At 41.0% G+C, this 25204-nt stretch overlaps 3 protein-coding genes across 4 annotated transcripts; 2 read left to right on the top strand and 1 right to left on the bottom strand.

Annotated features, from left to right (window-relative positions):
- The first annotated feature begins 1555 nt into the window (after positions 1 to 1555).
- On the top strand, positions 1556 to 5825 carry si:dkey-45d16.4 (trichohyalin). Its single transcript, XM_062387037.1, has 7 exons — positions 1556 to 1648; positions 2547 to 2669; positions 2954 to 3095; positions 3407 to 3515; positions 4019 to 4109; positions 4447 to 4626; positions 5517 to 5825. The coding sequence occupies exons 1-7, from the start codon at positions 1612 to 1614 to the stop codon at positions 5642 to 5644; spliced, it is 810 nt and encodes a 269-aa protein (XP_062243021.1). The 5' UTR covers positions 1556 to 1611; the 3' UTR covers positions 5645 to 5825.
- A 1689-nt stretch (positions 5826 to 7514) lies between these two features.
- On the top strand, positions 7515 to 20482 carry LOC133953736 (phosphoribosyl pyrophosphate synthase-associated protein 1-like). Of its 2 annotated transcripts, XM_062387795.1 has the most exons (11): positions 7515 to 8155; positions 11850 to 11902; positions 12456 to 12522; positions 13691 to 13863; positions 14847 to 14962; positions 15087 to 15142; positions 15327 to 15472; positions 15741 to 15782; positions 17793 to 17863; positions 18927 to 19073; positions 19966 to 20482. In XM_062387795.1, exons 1-11 carry the CDS (start codon positions 8001 to 8003, stop codon positions 20122 to 20124), a joined length of 1185 nt encoding a protein of 394 aa, XP_062243779.1. In that variant the 5' UTR covers positions 7515 to 8000; the 3' UTR covers positions 20125 to 20482. The 2 variants fall into 2 exon arrangements, with proteins under 2 accessions (XP_062243779.1, XP_062243780.1); XM_062387796.1 differs by lacking the exon at positions 15741 to 15782 and having other exon boundaries at positions 7517 to 8155.
- A 2863-nt stretch (positions 20483 to 23345) lies between these two features.
- LOC133953186 (GTP-binding protein Rhes-like) lies at positions 23346 to 24996 on the bottom strand. The gene has a single exon (XM_062386983.1). The coding sequence runs from the start codon at positions 24682 to 24684 to the stop codon at positions 24058 to 24060; it is 627 nt and encodes a 208-aa protein (XP_062242967.1). The 5' UTR covers positions 24685 to 24996; the 3' UTR covers positions 23346 to 24057.
- Positions 24997 to 25204: the final 208 nt, after the last annotated feature.

The raw sequence follows: 25204 nt of genomic DNA, 5'->3' as shown, positions 1-25204 counted from the left end.
TGCACGACGGGAGAACAGAGCTACAGAAATGTGTCCAGAGGCAGAGACATGCCTTTAATCTACAGCAAAAGAGTGGAGGGGATGTCTGCTGGAGGAGTGTCAGAGAGCTGCGAAGAGTTTTTATTCTTTGAAGGGCAGCCGGTTCCAATGCTCTCATTAGAAAGGTTTTTTGATCCTATGGCAGAACCAGGACACTGTGTGTCCTAGATAATTAAAAGTCCACTGACATGTCAGCACTGACAGAGCCAGCTGCTGGTGTGTAGGCAGTGGCTTATTCTACTTTTCTTTCATGTGCATGACCATAGCGATGATTTACACTGCTCAGTCTCAGGATTTATAAAGTGAATGGTGATTATGGTGGCATATATTTTTTATTTATTACACTACCACTGTCAGCCTCTGTCACATTTGTTTCTATTTCTGACTTTTTGTCAGGTGTCATGTCTCCTCAGCGCAGCGGTTTCTAAATGACAGCCACACTGAACATTAGAGTCGCCTGTGATGAGAGCGTGGGCCGAAGCCTTCGAGCGAATATAAGATTTGACACCCGCAACAACGAGGGTTCCCTGAGTCCAAGGACGGCACGTGAATTCTTTGAAAGAGAGAAATAGCAGAAAAACATGACAAGGATGAGTCCAAGATCACACGCATGTATTCAAACATCTAGTCAACATCCATGTTTGTCTCAGTGAAGGTTTTTAAGACAGAGTTAACTTCTTGGTGAGAAATATAATAATGTGTTGGCATTGGAGCCAATGGCAGCTAACTCACTGCATTGACAGTCATAGAGTAACATTAGGTTAGTTGAGTCTATCAGACATATAGTTTTCATTTAATATAAAAACACTTTACATTCTAAAAGCTTGATTTTCAGTTTTCCGACAAAGCTCATGCTTCATACCCCAAAACACAAATTTGCATAATATCATGACATGTGTATGACGTGGCATCTATTGCACTTCTGTCCGTCCTGGCCGACCCCTCACATGTGGCTCTCTCTGAGGTTTCTACGTATTTTTACCCTGTTAAAAGGGTTTTTAGTAGTTTTTCCTTACTCTTGCTGAGGGTTAAGGACAGAGGATGTCACACCCTGTTAAAGCCCTATGAGATGAATTGTAATTTGTGAATATGGGCTATACAAATTAAATTTCATTGATTGATTGATTGATAACAGTCAGGTAATCTTACATGTAACCCCCAAACAGTCTATTGAAGAAGGGTCACAAAGTGGGGACCGGCAAAAAGGTCCTCAATCTCCCAAAATGTCCTCACTCAGTAGGTTGACTCATACTGGTCCTAACAAAGAAGCTGTACAAGAGCACACACACACACACACACACACACACACACACACACAAACATTTGATATGTTTACCACACTTGGCACCGTGTCACATCTCTTTGGAGACTTTTGTGAACTTCTCTCATATTATCTTTGTAAGAGACCTCTAGTTCCCTCCTGTGGTCGAACAGAGTAAGTGCAAGTCAAAAAGAAAAATAGCTGCTCGTGCTTCTCCGCCAAGTTGAGTTACACGTCAGTGGTGAACCTGTACTGGTGCGTGGACGTGTGCAGTGCGCGTCAGGCGGTTCCCGGATGCACCAAACAGAAACATGGAGCGGGTGGTGGTGGAGGTGCCGATCGACAACGGTGAGATACATTATTGCCACCTCCACGCTGCTCTGCCACTTTTTATTAACATCTCCTGACAGACATGTGGTGCTTCAGTCCATCCGTGCACTGACCGCCTCTCCCTCCTCCTCCTCCTCCCCCTCCTCTGACGCATGTGGTTTGGGGACGAGCTGCAGCCCGTGTGGGGCGATCGCAGGGTTATTCGTCCAGTTTGCGTGTTTGAATGCTTGTAGCTCCCTGCACTTGTTCACAGGCAGCACAGCGGAGAGAGAGGTAGAGAGAGAGCGAGAGCGAGAGAGGGAAAGAGAGCGAGAAAGAGAGAGAGAGAGAGCTGCTGGCATGTGTCACACACCAGTTCTGCAGCTGACACACTGCTGACCCCACTCACATCTCTGCACCAAAACACAGCTGTATGCCCCAGACACACAGTCAGAACATGCAATGAGAAGAGTGATTGTAGAATAATCCCCTGTTGTACAATATGGTTATTTCATATTTTGAAAAGTTAATTATGTTTTTTTTTTCTTTCCTTAAACGTCCCTGTGAATTTGTATTTATTTGTAACACGGGTCAAGTAACATTTGTTTTTCTAATTTCAGTGAAAATATTTTGGTCCAATGATAACACTGGAACCCCTTTTCACCCTTCGATATCCCCCAGACTTTTTATCCACGTTTGCAACGAATTATATTTCTATTCAAAGATTCAATAATAAGAATAACTATTTAAAAATCTGATGGAATTGTTTCATTTCATGTAGGTCAGAGGTAAGGGCAAATCCGAGCAAGGCCATCTGTGTGAAACATCTTTTTTAAATTCATCATAGAACCCAGCTGTTTCCTAAAGGTTTCTGTCCACGTTGTATCTATTGTATTGTATTCTAATCTTTACTACTCTGTTCTAATACCAACTTTAGGTTTTTCCCTCGCCGGACCTTCCACAACCCCAAGAAAGCGTCAGGTGCGTTTCTCGGCACGGCATGACATCATCCTCCTGCGGGAGGTCATCGCCCAGAACCCCTTTGCCTCCAAAGAACCAGGTTAGTCTTTTGGACAATATCCATCCGTCCATGTAGACAAAATGTGGTTACATTGAAATATTACTAGAAGAGCCCTACTTTTACCACAAATTAAACTGTACAGATTCTTTTTTTAAACTGCTGTTTATTAAAAACACTAGACATCACACAGTTTTGAAGTTCAGAGACAGAGAGTCAAATGGAAAACATAGACAGGTCTTTTTATTTGTGAGCTCCTTGGATGACTCGTGATGGCCTACATGTGCTGTGCATTTAGATCAGAGGAAGTGGTTCATCTTTTTCAGGAAGGATCTGGGCCCGTGTGGGGGAAATTATCACCGGTGTCCTTCAAGATGAAAACTTTGAGGTGGACGCCAGGAGGTGTCGGGAGAGGACCATGCTGCTGCTCGACTACTACAAGAAGCAAGATTTCCCCAGCCTGCGCAGGTTGATACAGGCAGCAGGAGCCATATTTCATCCATCAACCCATCCACACATATATCCATCCATTTATCTCTCCATCCATATATCAATACATACATCCATATGTACATCCATACATACATCTATATATCCATCCATCCATTATCCATCTTTCCTGAGGTAACAATGGCCCTGAACAGGTGGTGTCTTGCAGTAGATGGATGCTATTGCCAAAGTCAAGTCAAGGTTAACATGTGTTTATTTGTGTGTGTGTGTGTGTGTGTGTGTGTGTGTGTGTGCGTGTGTGTGTCTGTGTGTGTGTTTGGTTCACTCAGGTTCGGAACAGAGAGGCTCTATGCCCAGAAGGAGGATCTGCTCCATGAGGTTTTGGAGCTGGAGGCCGAGAAGGGGCTGCACACCAGTGGCCACGAAACAAAGTACCAGGTGGGTGTCAGTGGTGTTGTTTCATCACAGAGGAGAAAACACTGACTGTTGCATCATCCAGATGTTTACAGCCTTTTGAGCTTTCAGCTTTAAAATGAACAAGTGTCCATTATCAGTCGATTGTCTGAGTTTAAAGCAGCTTTGTTGTGATCTTTCTGTCAAAAAATCTCATTCTGTTTTTATCTAGAAATCTTGAATTTGAATCTCACCTGTTATCTTATTAAACTCTCAAAAGAGTCATCTCATTACTCTTTTTGATCTCTGGAGAATGATGGTGTATATATTCTAATACTTCAGTGGAATTGAGAATATTTTGAGAAATGGAAAAACAAAAACTTTCTTCCTCTCCCTTTCTTCGTCTTTTAGTCCAACCCTCTTGTTGTAACTACTCTAAATACAAACTATTTATATTACTACACAAATTTCTGCTGTTCCTGTTGCTGCTGTTTTTCATTATTCTCATTTCATTATCATAGCAGTGCCTCTGTCGTTATCTCTCCCAGGATGATGAGCTGAGGAAGCAAGCCATCGAAGAATTAACTCTCCCCGAGCAGGACAAACCCAACATCCACATCGCACAGTCACCCGCTGCTGGTAAGAACAGAGTCACTGGAAACACTAGACAAGTAAAGACTGACTCTCCATAACAGTCTAAAGAAGAATGTGTTCATTATCGCCTGTGTCATTCCTTCTCAGACATAAACTGTATATAAAGATGGACGATGTGTGACCACTTCCTTCCATTGTCAAGATATTAAGCCAAAACAAGTTGTGTAGTGATTGGCAGGAGGCTGTTAACACTGAATTTTAAATGGAATTCACATCCTATCATCTTTCTGCAGAAACTGTAATTGAAGAAGTGGGTGATTTCCACTCATCGTATGAAATTAATGAGAGAAATGAGTAAGTGTGCTGTCGCCTTCTGAACCAGATAATTATCGAGAAGAAATCCCTGATCTGTCAGCGGCGCCCACGGCCAAGCGTGCGTGCCAGTGCTGCTGCCAGACCTACTCTGAGATCCTCAGCTTCCTGGAGAAACGCTCCGAGGCAGAGCAACGCCTTCGAGAGGAGGAGGTCGCCCTTCGTCGGGAGGAACTAGAGATTCAGAGAAGTACTTTCTTTAGATGATTTTTAAGATTTTAGTTAGAGTAGAGCAAAAACATCTTCCAAGGCCCAACAGTCCCCTTACAAACAATTAAGATCCACCAAATTTTACACAATCATAGAAATAACATCCTTAATGTGCCCCATTTTAATTAATTTTCATCATTAGGAAATGATGAAAATGTTAGAAATTTCTTATGTCGCAATGTTAAAGAAAGTAGGAAACATTCCTGGACTTGTAATGTTTTTTTTTTCCTGACCAATACCACATTGTCGCAAAACAAATCTGTTCAGTTGTTTTTGTGTAAAAACATACAAGCCAACCAACAAATAAACGGACAGGGTCGAAAACACAAAGTTGTCTGGAGTCGGGGTGTATTTGTCTAACTTAATCTATCTTGCAATGTGAATTTTACTTCGTTTAAGAGTCATAGTTAAAAAAAAGTACTTTTACAAAATCGAACTAAGTTATAATCAAAGTCTTTTGAATCAGCCTTTTGAATTTCATTTTCATTTTGAATACTTGAACTGGGGTTGCAAGTTACAGAAAAGGAACCATTCCATTACAAGAAGGAGCACATCACATGTAGCTAGGTCATTAGTTAAAATACTTTAATACTATAACTAATGTAATTTAAAATAATATTATTAATAACTTGAATTTATTTAGCCTTTCAAGAGACCCAAGGATGCTTTACATGTGTCACACGGGAAAAAAAGAAAAGAATCAACACAAACAGGACAGAAATAAACTGAGCACTAATTGCCATCTTGTTGTTCACAAACAAAACAAGCGGCGGAAAACTGATGTCAAAAAGAGGGTGGGGGAGGAATAGGTGCTCACATCATCCTCAAGGGGGAATTCCAAAAGGTAATTTCCCTGTTTTTAATCCTCAGGTAAGATCGCTCTGGAGAGGGAACGTCTTGGAGCCGAGAGAAAAGAGAGGGAACGGAGATTTGAGCTGGAGAGCCAAGAGAGGCAGGTCATCCTGGACCTGTTAAAAGAGAAGGTTCTGAAACGCTGACAGAGAGGAGCGAACATGCGTCACCTGCACTTTGAGTTTCCTCTTTGAAAAATACTGACAACGTGGACTGCTAAAGGAAGCAGGAAATGAAAAAAGTGATAACAGAGACAAAAGTGCATTGAGATCTCAAATGAAGGACAGTGATGTGGGATGTGCCATCACCTGTGTCGGTCTTTAATGCCAAGGAGGTACATATGGTTTGTGTGTGTGTATGGTGCTCAGAAAACCAAAGGAGACAGAAGTTTTGCATTGATATTTCAGCTGCACAGAAGCTGATCCATATACAGTCGATCCCAATAGAAACTCCCAGTCTTACTCCTCGGGTCTGCATGAGGATTTGTCACTTGAAAAGTCGAAAGCAGAAAAGGTTGTGGTGTCTTGGCTGTGGTGAACACCACACTGGAGGATTACCACATGCCAGGATGGCTGCTTGCAGAAAAAGGGGATTCACAGCTTTTCCTGTGTGATCAACAGGAATGTGTTTTCATGACTCCCATTGACAGTGTAAGGAACATCATTATTTCTGGTGTTACTACGGAAAGAATTTCAAATTACAGTAGTAAAGCAGTATAATTAACAATTAATATTATAGATGTGCTGCAGCACAAGGTTCTGCAAACTTGTAGCATTTACCATATCAATGACTGTACACATGCTTTGTTGAGCCACTCCTTTTATTAGACGTAAACTTTATTTTACTTACTGTAAATACAATGCACATAGAGTAATATGCACTTTTGTACTGCTGAAGCTCACACTAAAACGGGCCATTGCCTGTGTTAATATTATATTGATATACAGACGCTTTATAGTCCTTTTAATGAAAGTATATTTATAGCTCTAATGTTACATCTTAGGTGTGTACATTTATTTTGCTACAAGATTTGAATCCAGCATCTTGTTTAATTTGCCATATATAAATACAGTTAACTGGCATTGGCTAATGTTGCAGTAGGGCCTATTACGTAAACACGTTCTCATTGACGAGAGCACTTTTGTTTACATGTTCCACTGATCCACATGTCCACATAATCCACATTAATGTTTTTTTTTATCAGACAAAATTCTCTGCTGTGATTTTCAGTATATTTTTTCTGTTTAAATGTTTTAAATATAATGTTTTTATTTGAGCCTCCCAAATTATTATACATACAAAACAGCTGTAAGATCAATAACAAATATGAAAGAATGCTATTTAAACTTGTTAACCTAATAAAGCCAGTTGCTTTATGAAACGGTAACTATTTCCTTACAGATTATGATTTAAAAACTGTAAAGTTACACAACTGAAGACAATGTACCTAACATCTGCTGTTGGTCACTAACATCTGATAACATCAACTGATGGCAGGCATTAATTAGTGCAGAAGAACATACAAGCGACATTATTATTTTTGTCTATTTTTTTTCTGAATTGGGACAGTGTTTACTAAACACAGTTTAGTTTAAAAAGGCATGGAGGTAAATTGTGCAGAAGACCTTCAAAAGTACACAATATATTCACCGTCCTATATTTAAAAAAATACATATGTAAAAATAGTATTTCCTTGGTGTAGTGCATTATTTTTTATTTTCCTTATTCTCATGTCATGTCTAACTACCTCAAGCTTAAGATTGTGTGTTGTGAAATTCAGGAAAGTGAATTGCCACTTTGGTGCCCCCCGTCGCTTCCTCCGCGGGACAACAAAGTCCCTTGATACGCCCCTGATTTGGGGCAGACAAAACAAACGAGATTCGCCACGTTTTTTTGGTCATGCGCTTTAAGATCACGTCATACGACTCTCGCGCACTGATTGGTCTGAGGGCTATCCCTCATGCCCCTCTTGCTTTGACGGGCTCTCTGATTGGCTGCTCTAAACGTCACTCTCGCTTCCCCAATGAACGTGTGGCTGTGGCGTGTTTTCTCGTCGCCTCGTTAAAGTTTTGCAGCGGCCACGGTTTGAATGTCCGCAGCGGACTCACTCGACTTCCAGCGACAGAAACCACGCCGCGGTGTTTCAGACTGAGTTCCCCGGAGCTGGAGGTCGACTCTGGGGCTTGTGTTGGCGCGGCTGTCCGGTGGGAAGCTGCTTGCTGAGCCGCTAACAACCGGAGTTGCTCCCACGTTTACAGGCGGAGCAGCGTGCGTTTCTTTTGTCGTCTCTTTTTGTGCGCGTTCGGTTTTGTGTTGACGCACATTCTGCGGCTCTTTTCTTACGTTAGCATGCGTGTGCGCGCTGGGAGTCGAAACCACCAAGCGCGTAGACTCCACTGAGAGTTCAGTTGTTCCTCCTCTCGGGTAGTAACAGGCCATTTTTAATGACGGTTTAGTGGGGTCGCACCCGGAACAAACACACACGCATTGCGTTAGAGAAGCATGCCCATTAGGCGGATTGGGGGTCACAGGTCGCTCGTCTCTCTCACCCCTAAACTGTCGTATGGTTTCAAGATGAACGTGTCAAGAAGTGGATACCGTGTGTTCTCTGCTAATTCCAGCCCCGCCTGCACAGAGCTGGCCAAGAAGATCACAGAGTGAGTGTGGAATTTAAAGCAACTCCTTTTTAAACAGTCCTGGGATCTGATGATAACTCCTCTGTCTTTGGAGAGAGACACAGTCTACCTGACTGCACATCTGGGCTCAGAGGTTGTGTAGTGTGTTATGTTGTTTAAATAGGATAGTTCACCCAAAATTTGAAATTCACTTATCTACTCAGCACGATGCCAATGGAGGGGTGGCTGAAGTGTTTGAGTTAACAAAACACGTTTGGAGTTTCAGGGGTAAACGGCGTTGCAGCCAAATCCAATTCAATGGAAGTAAATGATGACCACTTCTTCAAACGCAAAAAAACAGCACAAAAAACAAAGAATGCCTCCATACTGCTCCTGTGCTGCCAGCCAAGTGTCTGTAAGCCACGACATTCAAAAGCAATTCGAAGTAAATTCATTTATATAGTTTGAGTGGAATTTAAAAGTCAGGGCTTACAGACACTGGAGCAGTTTGGAGGCATTCTATGTTTTTTTTTCCTGTTATTTTACATTCAAGATATCGGTGTCCATTTGCTTAATTTGTATGTGATTTGTCTACAACGGTGTTTACCCCTGAGGCTCCAAACGTGTTTTGTGGACTCAAACACTTCACCCACTCCTCCCACGGCATACTGGTGATAACTGAATTTTCCTTTTTGTGTGAACTATCCCTTTAATGCTGTGCAGTCAGGCTATTCAAACACACAGTCCACCCTTACTAGGACTTTGTTTTGACTTTCCCTTTAGTAGTCGACGGCTTTTAAACAAAGCCTTATCCCTCAACCATGAACTATTCATGCATTTACCTAAACAAAACCACAGTTCACATCTTACCACTCACAAGAATTCAGAAATGTGGTCCCCATGAGGTGTACTGGTCCTGACAAGTTCAGTGTTTATGCTGGATAAGGTCCTAAAAAAGTTCAATAAAACACACACACAAGTTTGTGCATCTATCCTATTTAGGACTTTGCATTGACTTCCATTCAAACGCAACCAAACCCTTATCCGTAACTTTGACCTAAACCATAACATAGACTTATACCTTAAGCTGACCTTAAAACATGCCTTCACCTTCAAATTGAATGGGTATACGCTTAATGACAAGGTCAGTGTTTCCACTGGAACATGTCCTTAAGGGATAATCAGAAGAAGCAGACATACACAGTTCATGGTGTGGAAATCACAAGGTGACTTGAGTCATGGCACTGACACTATCCCCCTTTCCGGATGACTGGTGAAATGGCACAAAAAACATGAACCCCCAGCAGTCGAGACGAAGAAGATTCACACTCGTGAAACTTGTGCAGTCAAAAGACAATTTGCTCAACCTTCAAAAAACATCACTTAAAATCCTCTTCAGAGCTGTTTTCTAAACAAAGTTTCTGAGCATTGTTAAAAGTGCCATAAAATGTATGATTATTAACTTAAATGAAACATTTCCTTAAAAAATTCAACATTTGAATTGCTCCTCAACAGGTTTAATAATAACAGGTAGCGTCTATTGACAGAATATTCCTCGGCAATGCAAGAAAAACTTTTTCCTCTAAGAGTTCATGTGGTCGTATTGCAAAACAGTTTGTTTATTTGTGGTATTTGACTCCATGGACAGTGCACTTCTTTCTCTTCACTTGCACCTACAGCTAAGATTCTCACAGACAAGACCTGTTCTCATTACTTCACAGGTGTTTGTAAAAACTGGCACAGTTTCCATGGGCTGGTCTGATTGTGTGTTGCTGAGGGCGGACCTAAATACCTACTACTCTCTGTTGTCCATGCAATCTTTCACATTCTTCTTGGATGAGTGTCACATCTAAATGTCATTCTAAATTTAACTATTGAGGATCGTCTATTGTTTGTATTGACTCATAAATCATAGCTTTAAACCAAATGGCTGCAGTTTGCCTAGTTTTTTTTGGTGTAGCTGATGTTTTCGATGGCTTTCACGACTTGTTAAGAATTTGAATGTATTCTGTTATAAGTATATGTAATTTATTTTCTCTGTTTGACACTTGTGTTAAAAAGAGAATTGACTGAGCCACATGTTGAAGCATTGCAATAATCCCTTGCTTTAAATTAAGGGATCATCATTGCCTTTAAAAGTGTCACTCTAGATTACCAACAGACTGATTATGAAAAAAAAACGGGTGTTTGTGAGGGGTATTCAAAGGGGCTGCCAGTAAGAATCATTCTGATGAGTGGAGCATTCTGCACAGGCATGGCTCTGTATGAACCAAACAGAGCACAGATACTGTAGACTGGGGTGTTACTATGGATGTTGTTTTTTTAATTAGCAGTGATTCACATGGTGTATAGAAGGGCGTTGGTTCAGTTCGGTTAAAAAACAAGTTTCACCGAGTATGATCTAAATGACATGAAAACTAAAATAGTATTCAAACTATCTTGTTATGGAAACTCTGATCCAGATCTGTAACACCAATATCTCAATCTCATTGTTGGCCTACTGGAATCAGGAAACGGCCCCCCCCTGCAGAACTGTCAGACAGCCAAGCACAAGTTGCCTTGCCCACCCAGTGAAAAGGAGCTTAGCTTCCTCAGTTGTCAATGTTTGGCAAATTGCAGAACTTCATAAGGGAGATTATGTTGTTGGTCTGGAGCAGAGTGGCATTTTCCTCTTGAGCAAAGGTTGACATGAGCACACAAAACATGAAATTGAAAACTGTGCCGAGTATATACTCATTATATTGCACATGCGGTAAATGGGCTGTGTGTAAATACAGCTCACGTTTTAACAAGGAGGTTATTAATCCCTAAATGTGATGAATAGAAGTTTACCAGGCTGCCAACAGATCGCCTTTGCAACATTCAAGCAGATTTTCCATGTTAGCTTAATGTTTTCAAGAAGAGAATTAATACTTTATCTGCAGGTCAGGTCTCGTATTTGTTTTTTCTTCTTCCACAGTCATAATAGCTGATGGCACAATGTCAAATATTGGAACAAGGCTGGGCTGAGTGCAGTAAACTATGGTGAGGCTCCAGTGACCCAGTGGGATCAGTACAGACTGAACTGACAGGCGGAGCCTCTCTGTGTCACCACGCTAAGTTGTCGCATATCTGCAGTGCTGCTTGAAGTGCCACCAAGTTCCTTCCTTATAACTGACTCTGTTGTGTAACTGGTTTTCAAAATCAATAGCTTAATATTAAGCCTAAAGCTCTTTGGCATTTATGAGGCCTGGGCGTGTTCAAGAGTTTTATACGACTCATAACAGTAAATTGATGTCAGGTTAGCGTGTGTTTGTGCCAAATGCATTTTGATTTGTTTTCCTTCTTTGTAGCTGGTTACTGATTTAAAACCGTAAAAGCACACCACTGATAATAAGTTACCTTGCCAGTCACTTTTATTGTGCTGCTTATAGTCAGAGGAATGTCTTCAGTTGTCAGCATCCTAAAGTTATCGGAGCTCAAAGTGAGTCCTGGAAATGGCTTACCCCCTCTGCCTAATACTTGAATCTTGTTTTTTTTTTTCACAGTTTCAAAAGATTTATGATGACTATGTTGTTATAATAATTGCATAATTTGTTGGTTGCAATTCCCCAGAACCTTAGGCAATATCTTCAAATGTCTTGTTTTCCCAGACAAACTGTTTCCAATAATATTAAACAGGGAAAAGCAACTGATGTCAATTGATGAGCTGTTTTAACACCTAACACTGTACGGTTGTTTTTATTTTTGATTCAAGGCGCTTGGGTGTGGAATTGGGCAAGTCGGTGGTTTATCAAGAGTCAAATACAGGTAAGACTGCAAAATGTCCTCAGTCCCTGATTTCAACTGTGAACGTCAGATGTGCAGACCTGGCTCTGTCGTCTGTCCAAAGTGATCTGATCATAAACGGACAGCTCTTAATAAAACAAGTGAACACAAACCCAAGACACATTGAAGACACGTTCAGAGGTGGCCTGGGCCACACTGTTGTATTATTGTGAACACAAATGCATCTTAAACTATGTTGAAGAACCGCCTACTCAGTTGTCGTCCTCTGACCTTCTGCAGTTTCATTTGAACCAAAGTATTTTTATACTTCTCAGTGTTTGCCATGCATTGCTTAATTTTTGGTCAGAAACTGAAAGTAAACAAGGATTTCTTCTCTTGATCTGATCACGAGTGGTCACCAGATGCACACACACTAAGACTCATTCTATAGCCAGGTGTGAACTTGGCTGTCTACTTGTGATCAGATCTCTCAAGAGTCGAGATGTATGTTGATACCTTAGACAAGCTGATGCTTAAGTGTCGACCTTGACTTTGCTCTTGAACCCACAATGATCGTGTGTATGTTTTTTTTCAGAGACAAGAGTTGATGTGAAAGAGTCTGTACGTGGACAAGACATCTTTATCATTCAGACCATTCCCAGGTGAGGATAAAGGATGCTTGTGATGCATTAAAGCACATGTTGAATTATAATGTTTGTTTTATCATCATCAGCCTGCTTTCAAACAAGAGCATGCAGCTGTTTTCAGCAGAAAAATATAAATTCACTATAAACCTGCCGGGCACAAAACGTTTGCAGCTTGATAGCGAGGACAGTGAGAAGTCTAAGAAAATAGAGACCGGTATATTTACCTCAAGACTTGATTGAGACTGAAGAAGATAAAATATCCTGAATATTGGACTTAAATTGTACGGTTTTTATTGTATTTATTCTAATTACCGTGCCGTATTTATATATGTAAATTCCATTTCCTATCGACTGTCCCATAAAAGGTTTGTTTAACAAACAAAATCTGTTTCCTATCTTAGTTGTACACAGCAAAAGTTTCAGTGTCTTTCTTGACAATTAACTGTCCGAGAATGTTTTTTTTTTTTTTTTTGACCAGTTTTTCAATATCCACTCATGCTTGTGTTCACATAACTTAAGAGCATGTGACACAACAGAGCTGGCTCACTCTAAGTTCTCAGTAGTTGTGCCAATGTGTCATTACTGCGCTGTTTACTGAAACAAGTCAAAACATCTCTCCTTTAAGTGCTGGGAGTATTTTTAATTTCACTGTATAAAATCTTTTTGCATTCACTTAACTGTAAGCTGTAAGCTCAAATATATTTTACTAGAACCGGGAAGGCAACACTAACTCTGGCCATCAGCCTTGATCATCAATTATTTGCGATGACCAATGAAGCATGCTCTGAAAGACCACCAGAGGTCACATCACATTTCTGAGGTTCCTATACTTAGTGTGAGCCTATCCAGCAGATCACTAACCTGCCTGTGTGGTATCATCTCTGGTTTCAACAAGCTGTTAGGGCCAAAAGGGCTACACACAGTGTCTATTCACACTGACAACAGCACTGCACCTTTCTGAAGTATGAAACTGTGCCTTCGGCAAAATAACACAATTCCTTTCGGTTTGGTGCTTGAAAGAAAAAACTGTGGCAATAAACCACAGTAAACGAAAGTAGAAAAAAAACCTGTTCACTTTATTTGCAGTTGTTTATGTAAACATAATCTTGAAAATAAACGCTGTGCTTTTGCGGGTTATGATTTTTAATTCAGTCTTGACTTGACTGAACGTGTTGTTTTTCAGAGATGTCAACACGGCCATCATGGAGCTGCTGGTCATGGCTTACGCCCTGAAGACGAACTGTGCCAAGAACATCATCGGGGTCCTCCCCTACTTTCCCTACAGCAAGCAGTGCAAGATGAGGAAGAGAGGATCCATCGTCTGCAAGCTGCTCACATCCATGTTGGCTAAAGCTGGTATGTTAAAAACACACTCAGGTTTCCTACACATAACAGTGTACAAATAAACACTTATTTATAAAACACGTCTTGTTTATTAATGCATAAATTAAAACAGCTTCAGGTCCATTCTGAGTTTTGACTTGTTTGTTAACATCAAAGATGGATTTTACAATAGCTAGTTTAGATCAGCATATGGGATATTGTCAGAGAGACAACATTACAATAGATTGACTCCTTCTCTAATCCAGGTATCTTAATATGGCTGCTGATCTTAAAATGATTACAACTAAAAAGAAAGATACAATTTTGCTTTTTGAAAGTAATGAGAGTAGTGGTGTTAATACTGAGGAATCGTCTATATAATTTTGTAATTTGATTTATTTATAGATATTGATGCCTTGTTGGAATTGACCTTATTGAGGATCATTGTTGTTACCGTCAGTATCCACCAATGTAACTGTCAAAGCCTGCCGTGTCAGTCCATGGATCCTTGCATGGGCATGGTTGTTGAGCAATACATCCACTAGAGCACAGAGTTAAGAGTTTCTGACAAAAACAAACATGGCAACAGTGGTGGAGCCGGTCATGATAATGTAAATATAAAGAAAGAGGCAAAAGTGTCTATTTGTAGACGCCTGCAGTTTGAAAGTCTCTCCTCAAAATGTTCCTCCTTTCTACTGCTCGTTGTCTAGCTCTCAGAAGACGTCCATAAATACAGAGGAAAATAATGCAGATTACCCACAATCCCATAACAAAGTGCTGGGATAGATGCACTGTATGAATGTGTGTGTGATTGGGTGAATGTGAAACTGTAGTGTAAAGCGCTTTGAGTGGTCATCAAGACTAGAAAAGCACTATATAAATACAAATCCATTTACCATTTACACAGAAGGCGTCCGTCAATTTCCTCACACGTATTGAGTATGAATAACAGTGGGGATTTCATGACAGTTCTGAAACAGCACCAGCTCATTGTGCATATGTCTGTGTGACTGCAGGGCTAACTCACATCATCACCATGGACCTCCACCAGAAAGAAATCCAGGGCTTCTTCAGTTTCCCTGTTGACAACCTAAGAGCTTCACCTTTCCTCATCCAGTACATCCAGGAAGAGGTGAGGACACATTACACTGACTGTACACATGACGTGCCTTTTGTCCCAGAAGTGATGAAGTTTGAACTAATTCTATTTCTATCATGATCCAATGTTTAATGATATAAATGTTTGTTTTCCTCAGATCCCAGACTACAGAAATGCCATAATTGTTGCAAAATCCCCTTCAGCTGCAAAGAGGTAAGAAGAGAAGATCCCTGAAGTTACAATGAATTGTTTCATTCACCTCTCGCCCTTAATGCACTTGTGTCTTTTTCGGCTTTGTAGGTATATTTGCAAACTTTCCCCTGCTCTCTCTTGCCTACGTACCTGTTTGCATGTGTCATCTCACAGATGGGTGTCCATGTGTTTTGTTTTTCCTCAGAGCTCAGTCCTACGCCGAGAGGCTGCGTCTTGGCCTGGCTGTGATGCACGGGGAGGCCCATCACTCAGAGTCGGACATGGCCGACGGTCGACACTCTCCCCCCTTGTCCCGCACCACTACTGGACACACTGGCCTAGAGCTACCATGTAAGATACAAAAAAATGTGGCTGCTCAACCATTTGTCTCCTTGTTGTGTTTTTGCGTTTCTGTAACCTTTTATAGAATTATTTCCGTCCTCATCTCATCTCTTTAGCTGAACTTACCATCCACTCCTCCCTTGGGATTTAGAACCTCCTCTTCAGAGAGTGATGACCAGTTTTCCTCGTTCACAATCAGTGCCTTGTCATTTTTTATCTGTTTGTCATATGTCTTACTGTACCTTAATGTTTTGTACCATCCTATCTTTTGCCACAGCAAGCAGCAGACAAGTCCCATTTCCTGGGATAGAGCTCCCAAGTATGATGATGATGCTTGAGTCCATTTCTGCTTTACTGTTGATTGTTTTCTCCTCCCTGCATGGAACGATACAATGAGTCACTGAGGGTTTCTGGAAATACAGTGTCAATGGACCTATAAGAGGTGTAAACCTCTTAGTCACCTGGAGGGAACCACAAAAAACTCAAAACGAAAGAGGATTCAATGAATTTTTCAATTTGCAAAAAGATAGGGGACCTAACAGGGTTGACCGTTGCCGTTCAACAAGTGTCAGCAGTGACCATTTGAGGCATTTCTTATAATTCCTGTCTGACTGAAAGATATTTATTTTCCTGTGGGATAATTTGCGTTTTTCAATTGTTGCTTAGAAGTGTTGCAATCAAATGGCCAGAGCACAATATACTCAGAGGTTCAGTCGTGTCTGTAGTTCAGCAAACCAGAGTCTACACAGAGTCCACACTTGCAAGTCTCGTCTGAAAGCAGCAAAACAATTAACCCATTTTGTGGCTACTCGCTAGAGCTGTTTAAAAGGTGCATTTTGATATTGATGATTTATTTCACACACTGACCCTAGCTTACTGCTGAGGCTTTTAAATCTTCTAGGAAATGCATATATTTCCAGGTGGTCTCTCAGCCAGAACTTCATCTGTTCAACAGCAGATAATGCAAGTGCAAGAATCAAACTGGGAACCTTTGTTCTAACAGAAAAGGAAATGACACACGTGGAGCCTGTCTGTTTGGGTCTCATCCCAGTTTCTCTTTTGAAGAACCACAGTGTCTTCCTAGATTTGCTCTTTTAATGCCTCTTCACTGTCTACGGCCAGGGCGCTGAGGCATTATGTTTTTGTGTTGTCCATCCAGCCATCAGATTCTTGTGAACACCATATCTCATGAACGCCTTGAGGGAGTTTCTTCAAGTATGGTACACGTGTTCAATTTGACTCTAGGATGAACTGATTCGATTTGGGTGGTCAAAGTTATAGTGGCCTCACAAAAGTTGGTGGCCCCTAGAGTTAACTTTCTGGTCAAGCCTACCGTTTTGAACGGTTGTCACTTGGAAGATGAACTAACCCTTAAAGGGATAGTTGGTCAAAAATGGAAGTTCACTCATCTACTCACCGCTCAATCGGCATAGCGGTGATTGGATAATGAGTGAATTTAAATTTCCCCTGATAGTTTTTGAAAGCCCTCAGTGTCTTATCCGCTCAGTTGAAATGATTTTGGTTCTTGTGAAATGAAACTTTTATTCCTGGAGTGACAAATGGACATGATGACTTCCGCCCTTGTAACTTTTTACTTTGTAGTTACATGAGAAATATAATTGAATATCAGTATTTGTTAAGGCTCCTGCTTATAAATATTCTTGATGGATTTGATTATGAGGTAGAAATTTTCCATTAATTGTTATTAAACAACAAAATAATGCTAAGAAACAGTATCAAGGTTATTCCATTTCAAATACATGAAAATGTTTTACATTTTAAAAAGTTTGCACACCTTGATGATCTTGTGATGAATTTGGAGACTGATCTTTTGAATGAGCAATGTGGTGGGTTCTAGACATGGATTGACTCTTCTTTGAAATCCTTAAAGATCATTTTACCTTTTTAAAGTGAAAATTTCAAACAGCTCCTATGCGTGGTTTTAATTTCTTAAAAACAGCATTTCTTAGATTTTAAATAATGGTCGATCCTGGTCTGTGGTTTTGAAAAAGGCTCAGTTCTACACCCACTCGTTCATCTAACACTTCACTAAAGACAGTGAGATGCAACTGCACAGCTGAAAGTCAAATCTTAATACTTTTGTTTTTGAAGTTGCTCTTAGCGGTCTTTAACAGTTTCCGCTCATTGGATTGGTGCTGTGGTAGCTGGAAACGTGTTGGTGGTCGACCTGTCTTGCATGATGTTTTTAAATCAATGATCTTTTCACCAAATCCCCCGAACATTAACTCCCCTCGAGAATGGGCTTCTTATGTGGTGACAGACCTCACTTGCTCTCCTGAAATGATGTTCCTTCGTCTGTTTCTTTCAGTGATGATGGCTAAAGAGAAGCCGCCAATCACTGTCGTTGGAGATGTAGGAGGAAGGATCGCCATCATTGTTGTAAGACCTCATGCTTTTATGTTTCTTTTATTCAAGTGATAAATCCGTTGAGTTTACTAAATGTAGGACCTCAGAAAAACGTTGTGATTGAAAGATACAGGGTGAAGAATAGCTTTGATCATCTACAGCCTTTTTTGGACACAAATTCAGGAAAGTGTTTGGACAAGTGAGTCCAGACATTCTCAAGCCTTAACCTTTCACACATGAAGAATGCAGCAGGAGATTGTCCAGGTCAGGCCCATTCACAACAACAGAAAAATGTCCTGTGTGAGGAGAGTGATGGTGTCTTTGTAGAACAAGCAGGAGCCAAGACATGATGTATAAATTACACGGCTGAAGGGGTCATTTGTGTTTTTGTTTAGAGCGAATTGAAACCTGTGTTGGCTCTCATTACCAAAAGCTCTTGAATCTTATAGACATAGAATCTTGGAGACTAAGAAGTTAACGTCTGTGTCAGCGTCCTCTTTGTGGATGGCACCACTTTTTGATTAGATATTTGTAGTCTTTTGCATCCGCCATCTGTTAGAAACTTCAAAACGTCCTCTAACATGTCCCTGCTGTTTTCTAACTCGAGCTCACTCGGATGTTCTCCAGACATGTCATTTGGGGCCTGGCAGGAAAATCTGGGACAATGTCCCCACCAACTTTCTTAAGACATTTGCATTCTCACATCCAGCCCCTGGGGATAATTTCAGTGGAATGTGAAACGATCACTGTCATAAGAGTCAAGCTGTCACAAGGTTGCTGAGATTTTACATAAAAAATATACCAACTCATGTCTGTATGGACTAAATGTACAAATATCTGTTTGTTCACAAGAAATCTTCAGAGGGAGTCTCAAGCTTAGGAGTTTTCTCTCATGGACAGCTTGTTCTTCATGAAGCCATTTAGTAGTTACATCAGAGGTTCAGAGAGTTCATTGTTGCTAAATATGGCAAGGTCACAGACAAAAAAAGTGTCTGAAATATTCAATGCTGAACGTAGTTGGTTCTAAAAGAGTTTTCAATCCATCCAAGTAAATATTGCCGCTGTTTAATCCCGAATCCTGCATTCCCTCTCTCAGGATGACATCATCGATGATGTGGAAGACTTTGTTGCAGCAGCTGAGATCCTGAAGGAGAGGGGAGCCTACAAGATCTACATCATGGCTACACACGGCCTCCTGTCTGCGGATGCACCACGACTCATAGAGGAGTCTGCAATTGATGAGGTAAAATAATCAATAGATTGTGTGTGATCTCGTCTTCTGTTACTGACGTAAACATTCAAAGGTACGTGTTAAATTGTGAGTTTAAGATGTTTAGTCACAATAAAGCTGACGAGGAACTACTAAAATAATCTTATTAATTAATTCAAAAAATGTATACCTGAAATGAAGAGGCTGAAAACAGCAGCAGAAGAAACTATAATGCAATTTCTTCTCAACACAGCACAGGAAAGTTTTTTACCTTACACCCTCGACTTGGTTTCTATCATTTCTGAAAGAAAGAATAGTGCCATTCTTTTTGTGATGTATCCTTCAGAATTTATTTTGTACAAGCACTTGTTTTATAGATTATCTTCTAGCATATATCTATGTATGAGGGAGGCACAGAGCTTGAGAGAGCTTGGATCCTTGACCCAAAAAAACACTGCACATGACACAATCAAGGGTTTTTTCTCCTGATGACACGTGAACTCTGTGACATCCTGTTTACATATGCATTGGCCTTTGGCAATCTTTTATTATGAATAATAAGTATAACACATTTCCATCATTCACTCTAGGTGGTAAGATGCAGTATGAAAACTTGCTTTATTGGGGAATGAGTGATCTTTTCACTTATTAAATCTTTAAGGTTCTTAGTTGGAGGTATATATGTTTATTTATTTGATAACATAAAAGGACAAATTCTGTATTAAACAGAATTTGTCCTGCACCTATTCTCATGTTCTTGTGTTTCACCTCACACTGCTCCACCAATCAAATGCTCATGGGTTAAAGATGTATACATTTTCAGAAAGTGGAGTACAGACGAAAATCCTTTGCTGGTTTAAAAAAACATCTGCTTATTACATCTTGACCTGAAACTGATTCTAGCACTGTTGTGTTGCGCCTCCAGGTGGTGGTGACCAACACGGTTCCTCATGAGGTCCAGAAGCTGCAGTGTCCAAAAATCAAAACCGTGGATGTCAGTATGATCCTAGCCGAGGCCATCCGCCGCATCCACAATGGAGAGTCCATGGCTTATCTGTTCCGCAACATCGCTGTGGACGACTGAGGCAACACACACACACACACACACACACATTTACATTCCTGTACTCACAAAAAAAAACATATTACCAAGCACACACACACACACACACACACACACACACGCGCACACACAAGGAGCAAGTATCCCCACTCTGTTTTAAACTGTTGTTGTGCTTGTTTTGGTGATAAACATGCAGACAGGATTTGTCTGTATTTACTGCATGTTACATATGAAGCAACTGAAACGCTGTTTCCTCTGATGTGTCACATAGTGGAACTGTACCAAGAATACACACTGTTTCACTTCACTAATATATGCCTCCAACCATCTGCAGACAAATAATGTATCATGGCAAATAAAACTCTTCTTGGGTGAGAAAGCTTCTCTCGTTTGTTTTCACCCTGTTGGTTTGAAAGAGCAAACTCTTGGTTAGAGTTGAGTGAATAACAGCAGCACAGCTGGTGTTCTAATGAACGAGCAGTGGAAGTTAATTTAACGGTTTTACACTGGAACCAAAACTTTCAGTAGCAGTTTCAGTCACAGCCGAGGCCGCCTGCTTCATGAAGCATGGCAGAGCAAGAAAACTCTTTCACATTATTTAGCTGCAGTTAGAAGAACATGCTCATTAAGCTGTAGCGGCCTGTGCCATAGACCTCTGCATAGCATGATGTGTTTTGTCACTAAATAGTTGCAATATATTATATCATTTCAGGAATCACAGCACGGTTAAAGATTTAAAGTCAGCAGGATGCAGGGATTTCATTTTGGCAACAGTTGTTTTTATTCCATTCTGCTGTGTGTTTATGATTTATTTGACACATTAAGTTAGATATAATTTAGATAAAATTTCGATGGATACGTTTATTGGACCAACAGTTGTTATTAGTGATTTTCCTATGCACTGCAGGTCTGAGGCTTTCTAATGTAACAAGATTGAATTCAAATTAGGTGATCAAGTGTCAAAGCAATAATTCCCTATTTTTGATTCATGATTTTAAATTGACAAACTGTCTCACACATTTACACATGCCCTATAAAGAGTACATTTAGACAAGTGACACATTATACAGTTTTTTTTCGATGCTATTTCTACATAGGCAGAAAAAAAACACCATAGCTGAGACTTGAATACAATTCAACTTACATGCAGGCAACAGACAGACTGCTAACCGCTGCTTTACAGTGATAATTCTGCTGTTTTCTGTCCAGGACCCTGAACTTGTTCTAAACGCCTCAGAGTTGCTTAAATCTGCTGAGGAGCTTTGACCAAGTCCAGAGGCGACGACATCTGAGAAACTAGAGTCGAAAACAAAAACCGAGTCCGTCAGTGAAGCTAGTCTGTGTTAAATAGCTGCTGTGAAGTCCTCCCACATCCCCCTCACAACTCATGTAAAGTAGCGCTCAGTGTTACGAGACATCAAATACACACACACCTGCATGACTGTGAAACTGCTACGCCTCCGTCTTCGTGCAAATGATCGAGAGCCAAGTGCGGAAGAATGTTTAAATGTGGCCTGAAAGAGGAACTGCCCGCAAACGTCTACTCTGCCACTTCCTCAAATTAAAACAGGAAACTTCAGTCTAATCTGATGGATTGGGGGAGGTTGAGGGACGGGGGGGAGCTCTACCTGAGCACCACAGTGGTCACCGCTCGGCTGGTAGCGTTTAGAGGAACCGTGCACAGCGATTTAAGGAACTTCACAAAGATCCATTTAGTCAACCGGTTTGACAGTCGTGTTTTAGCGACCAAGTAAAATGTCTTAATATTGAATTCAGTTGTTTTGCTTTACTTTCCCCTCAGGCTTGGCGTCTGTTTGCAGTGTTTACATTTCCTCTTTTTAATGTATATGTCTCACCTGCTTTACTATTAATTGGAATCATTTTTCAGAGTGAAATTTATTTTTAAAAAATTACCTCCGTCACAGAGGTTGTGTTTTCAACCTTATTTCTTTCTTTCTATGTTGGTTTGTATGTTTGTTTAAAAACAAGATGTCAAAAAACAACTGAACATATTGGTGTGGTGTGGTCCGGTCAGAGGCCAGATCCAGGACATCTTCTCACACTCTCTTTGCATTCTTGGAAATGTTTATTGATTTTCCCAGGGAATAATTCATGGATCTAGATGGATAAAAACACCTTCAGGGAATTAATATATATGAGTGTGTCCTTTGGTGCTGCTTGATTGAATGCAAGGGGCTGTTGGGCCTCGGTGGAGGTGAGAACTTAACTGAGTCATTCTAGTTTAAAAACTGGAAACCTACATGTATGCAATGGTTCAGAACAGGCATCTGAAATACATCAGACCCATTAAGTAGGTCCAGCTGCTCCTGACTGATCTGATGAGCAAAAACATCACACTTTTGCTCTAGAACTCAATGAAACCTGAGAGAATATGAACCAAATAAAATTTGGTCTGTCTGCTTATCTGAATTTAAAATGTAAACAAAAGCACTTTACTGAAAACCCTAAAATGTGAACATGAGTCAAACGTCTACACACTGAGCTGTGTGCGTTTTGAACCAACAGATGGCGACAGAGGTCTTCAAACTATTGGATGCAGATGGAGAAGAAAAACGGAGCTCAACCTTTTGCCTTTTTTCGCACACTTTTTCATTTTCTATCCACTTTAAATTTTTATTTATTGTTTGACTCACTCATTGCGGTGAAATAGATACCAGCCGAAACAAGATGTGTTGTCGGATGGACACAGTGAACATTGGTGGGATCATAATATAATCAGTTTTCATGCTTCTGTAAATCATGCCTACTGACAATACTCTTACTGACATATTTCACAGTCAGAGCTTTCACTTTAGTAATAACTAAATTCTTATAGTTGGATCATGATTTCTACCTGAATGAACCTGGATACGTCTTTCTCTCCTGACTTTATGAGGGACAGATTGTAGTGTTCTCCTTTGACTTCTTGAAGAAGGAAGCTGTTGAATGTTTTAGAAATATTCACAATTCTGATTTAGGTCTTTTTCGCAAGGATATGTACAATTGGAGCTTCATAATTCAAATTTAAATTTGAATAAAATTACATCAGGACTTTTGCAAGATGTCCCAATGTCCTTATGTTGTGTTATTTCATAATATATATTACCCCTTTGTCACTGACAGTAATTAAGGATCAATTTATTATTTGGATGAACTTACCTCCCTTAGATAATTATTTATAAAACGGTGAACCTGTTTCTCAGCTCTTTATACATAAAGTGACACATTTTACACAACAAATGTCATTTTTTGTCTTTTATTCCACATTTAGATTCACATTCCGCTTACATTTGTCATATAAACAGCAAAATAATATTTGTGATAATACTAAATGATACAAAATATTTTAATTTATAAAAAAACAAACTTTGAAAAAGTGCATTTGTTGCTACACGTTTGCATTTTCAAACATTTGGTTCAACATAAGAGTAATGACATGCTTTAAATGGCAAATTGAGATTGAATACAAACGGTTGTAAACAGTATGTTATGCTGCAGGTGAATTGGTAAGTTAAAAACAGTTTACACCAGAAACACAAATTTGGCACGAACCTCAACATAGATGTCTTTGTCTCAGTAAACAGTTTTGTCAGCAACAGTCCAAGATCCTCAGAGTTGAGTTTCATAAATTCAAAAGCTCTACATTGATCTAAACACCAGCAGCATGTCACCAAATAAGCAGCAACAACGTTACATCAAGTAAACAACTGGGAAATGAACGTGTCTCCCTTCAGTTCCAGCTCAGTCTTAACACCGCTCTGCTCCTCAGCTTCTTCTCCTCTCAGCTCTCAGAGGAACTGTGTCCTGATCGCTTCTCGCAATCAGGATCTCTTCACTTCACGCCAACACTGAGACGTCCAGCAGCTGTCTGTCTCACAGCGCCACCGTCCATCTCTTCATCTTGTCCTCGTCCCCTCTTGAAGAAACAACCCACGTCTCCTTCTCTGCCTCCCATTATGACAGAATGCAACTGTTGGTCTTGTTCATCGGCGGCCGGAAGTTGATGTCCTTGGGGAAGGTCTCCCTGCGTCTCCGCAGCGCAGGGCTGAGGCGGCTGGGGAGGTTCGTCTGCTGCAGGAGCTCCTTGAACACCTCCACCACGTTGGAGTTCTCCTTCGCCGAGGCCTCCAGGTAGCTGTTGTTCCAGTCCATCTCCACGGTGGACAGCACGTCATCGCTGCAGACCCGGCGCTCCTTTCCCCGGTCCGCCTTGTTCCCCACCACCACGATGGGCGTGTGCTTGTCCTCCTTGATCTCCAGGATCTCATCTCGAAGGCTCTTGACAGCCTCCAGTGACTCGGGGTCATCCACGGCGTACACCAGTGCAAAGGCGTCGCTGTTTTGGATGGAGAGCTTGCGCATGGCAGGGAATGAGTAGCTGCCACTGGTGTCCAGGATCTCCACCTTGATCTTGACCCCGCCGATGTCGTACTCCTTGCTGTGCATCTCCTCCACGGTGCGCCGGTGCTTGGGCTCGAACGTGTCTTGGAGGAAGCGTTGGATCAGGGCTGTCTTGCCCACTCCTGCTGCCCCCAGGAACACTAGACGCACCTGGGTCTTCTCCTTCACCTCCAGGGACATGCTGGCTTTGTTGTTTTGGGGCCAAAATAAAGAAAATGTCTCCAAAACAGGCTGTTTACTCACTTCCTCCGAGTGCTTACAACAAATGACAAATGTCAACCGTCTGTCACTGACTTCTTCCTCTCTACGCAGTTCTCCTTTAAACTGTCCCCTTCAGCACTTTCTCCTGTGTCCTCTCTTTGAGCATCTTCACTTGCCTTTTTTGTCACCTGTCAGTTTGTCTTTGTCAAGCTGGCGGCAGCTCACTGTCAAAGCTCCTCGAAGATGCTTTATTGGTTCCTCCTCTGTGTCTCCGGTCTCACGAGCAGCCTTTTATGCCTGTTTTGGTGAGAGAGCTTCCATGCCCTCCTGCAGTTGCAGCCAATCAGCAGAGGGCAGCCTGTTGGAAGTGGCGGCCAATCATGGCAGTGCATGTAAATCAGTACGCAGGGTACAATTCAGTGGGAGAGAGGTGGTGATATTCAAGGAGAATAAAAAGAAGACAGAGTGTGGAAGATATTATTTAAGCATAAGCCCCATT

Source organism: Platichthys flesus, chromosome 5 (assembly GCF_949316205.1).
Source record: "Platichthys flesus chromosome 5, fPlaFle2.1, whole genome shotgun sequence".
In the NCBI taxonomy this organism is placed as follows: domain Eukaryota; kingdom Metazoa; phylum Chordata; class Actinopteri; order Pleuronectiformes; family Pleuronectidae; genus Platichthys; species Platichthys flesus.
The sequence above is the reverse complement of the archived record's forward strand: the minus strand, read 5'-3'. Positions and strand labels throughout refer to the sequence as shown.

Bases quoted from the DNA above. Each gene is read 5' to 3' on its own strand.
- si:dkey-45d16.4 (XM_062387037.1), top strand. From the start codon at position 1,612: ATGGAGCGGGTGGTGGTGGAGGTGCCGATCGACAACG. The intron at 4,110-4,446 runs GTAAGAACAGAG...CTTCTGAACCAG, and splicing joins CGCACAGTCACCCGCTGCTG to ATAATTATCGAGAAGAAATC. The intron at 4,627-5,516 runs GTACTTTCTTTA...TTTAATCCTCAG, and splicing joins GGAACTAGAGATTCAGAGAA to GTAAGATCGCTCTGGAGAGG.
- LOC133953736 (XM_062387795.1), top strand. From the start codon at position 8,001: ATGCCCATTAGGCGGATTGGGGGTCACAGGTCGCTCGTCTCTCTCACC. The intron at 11,903-12,455 runs GTAAGACTGCAA...GTTTTTTTTCAG, and splicing joins TTATCAAGAGTCAAATACAG to AGACAAGAGTTGATGTGAAA. The intron at 15,143-15,326 runs GTAAGAAGAGAA...GTTTTTCCTCAG, and splicing joins TCCCCTTCAGCTGCAAAGAG to AGCTCAGTCCTACGCCGAGA.
- LOC133953186 (XM_062386983.1), bottom strand. From the start codon at position 24,684: ATGTCCCTGGAGGTGAAGGAGAAGACCCAGGTGCGTCTAGTGTTCCTG.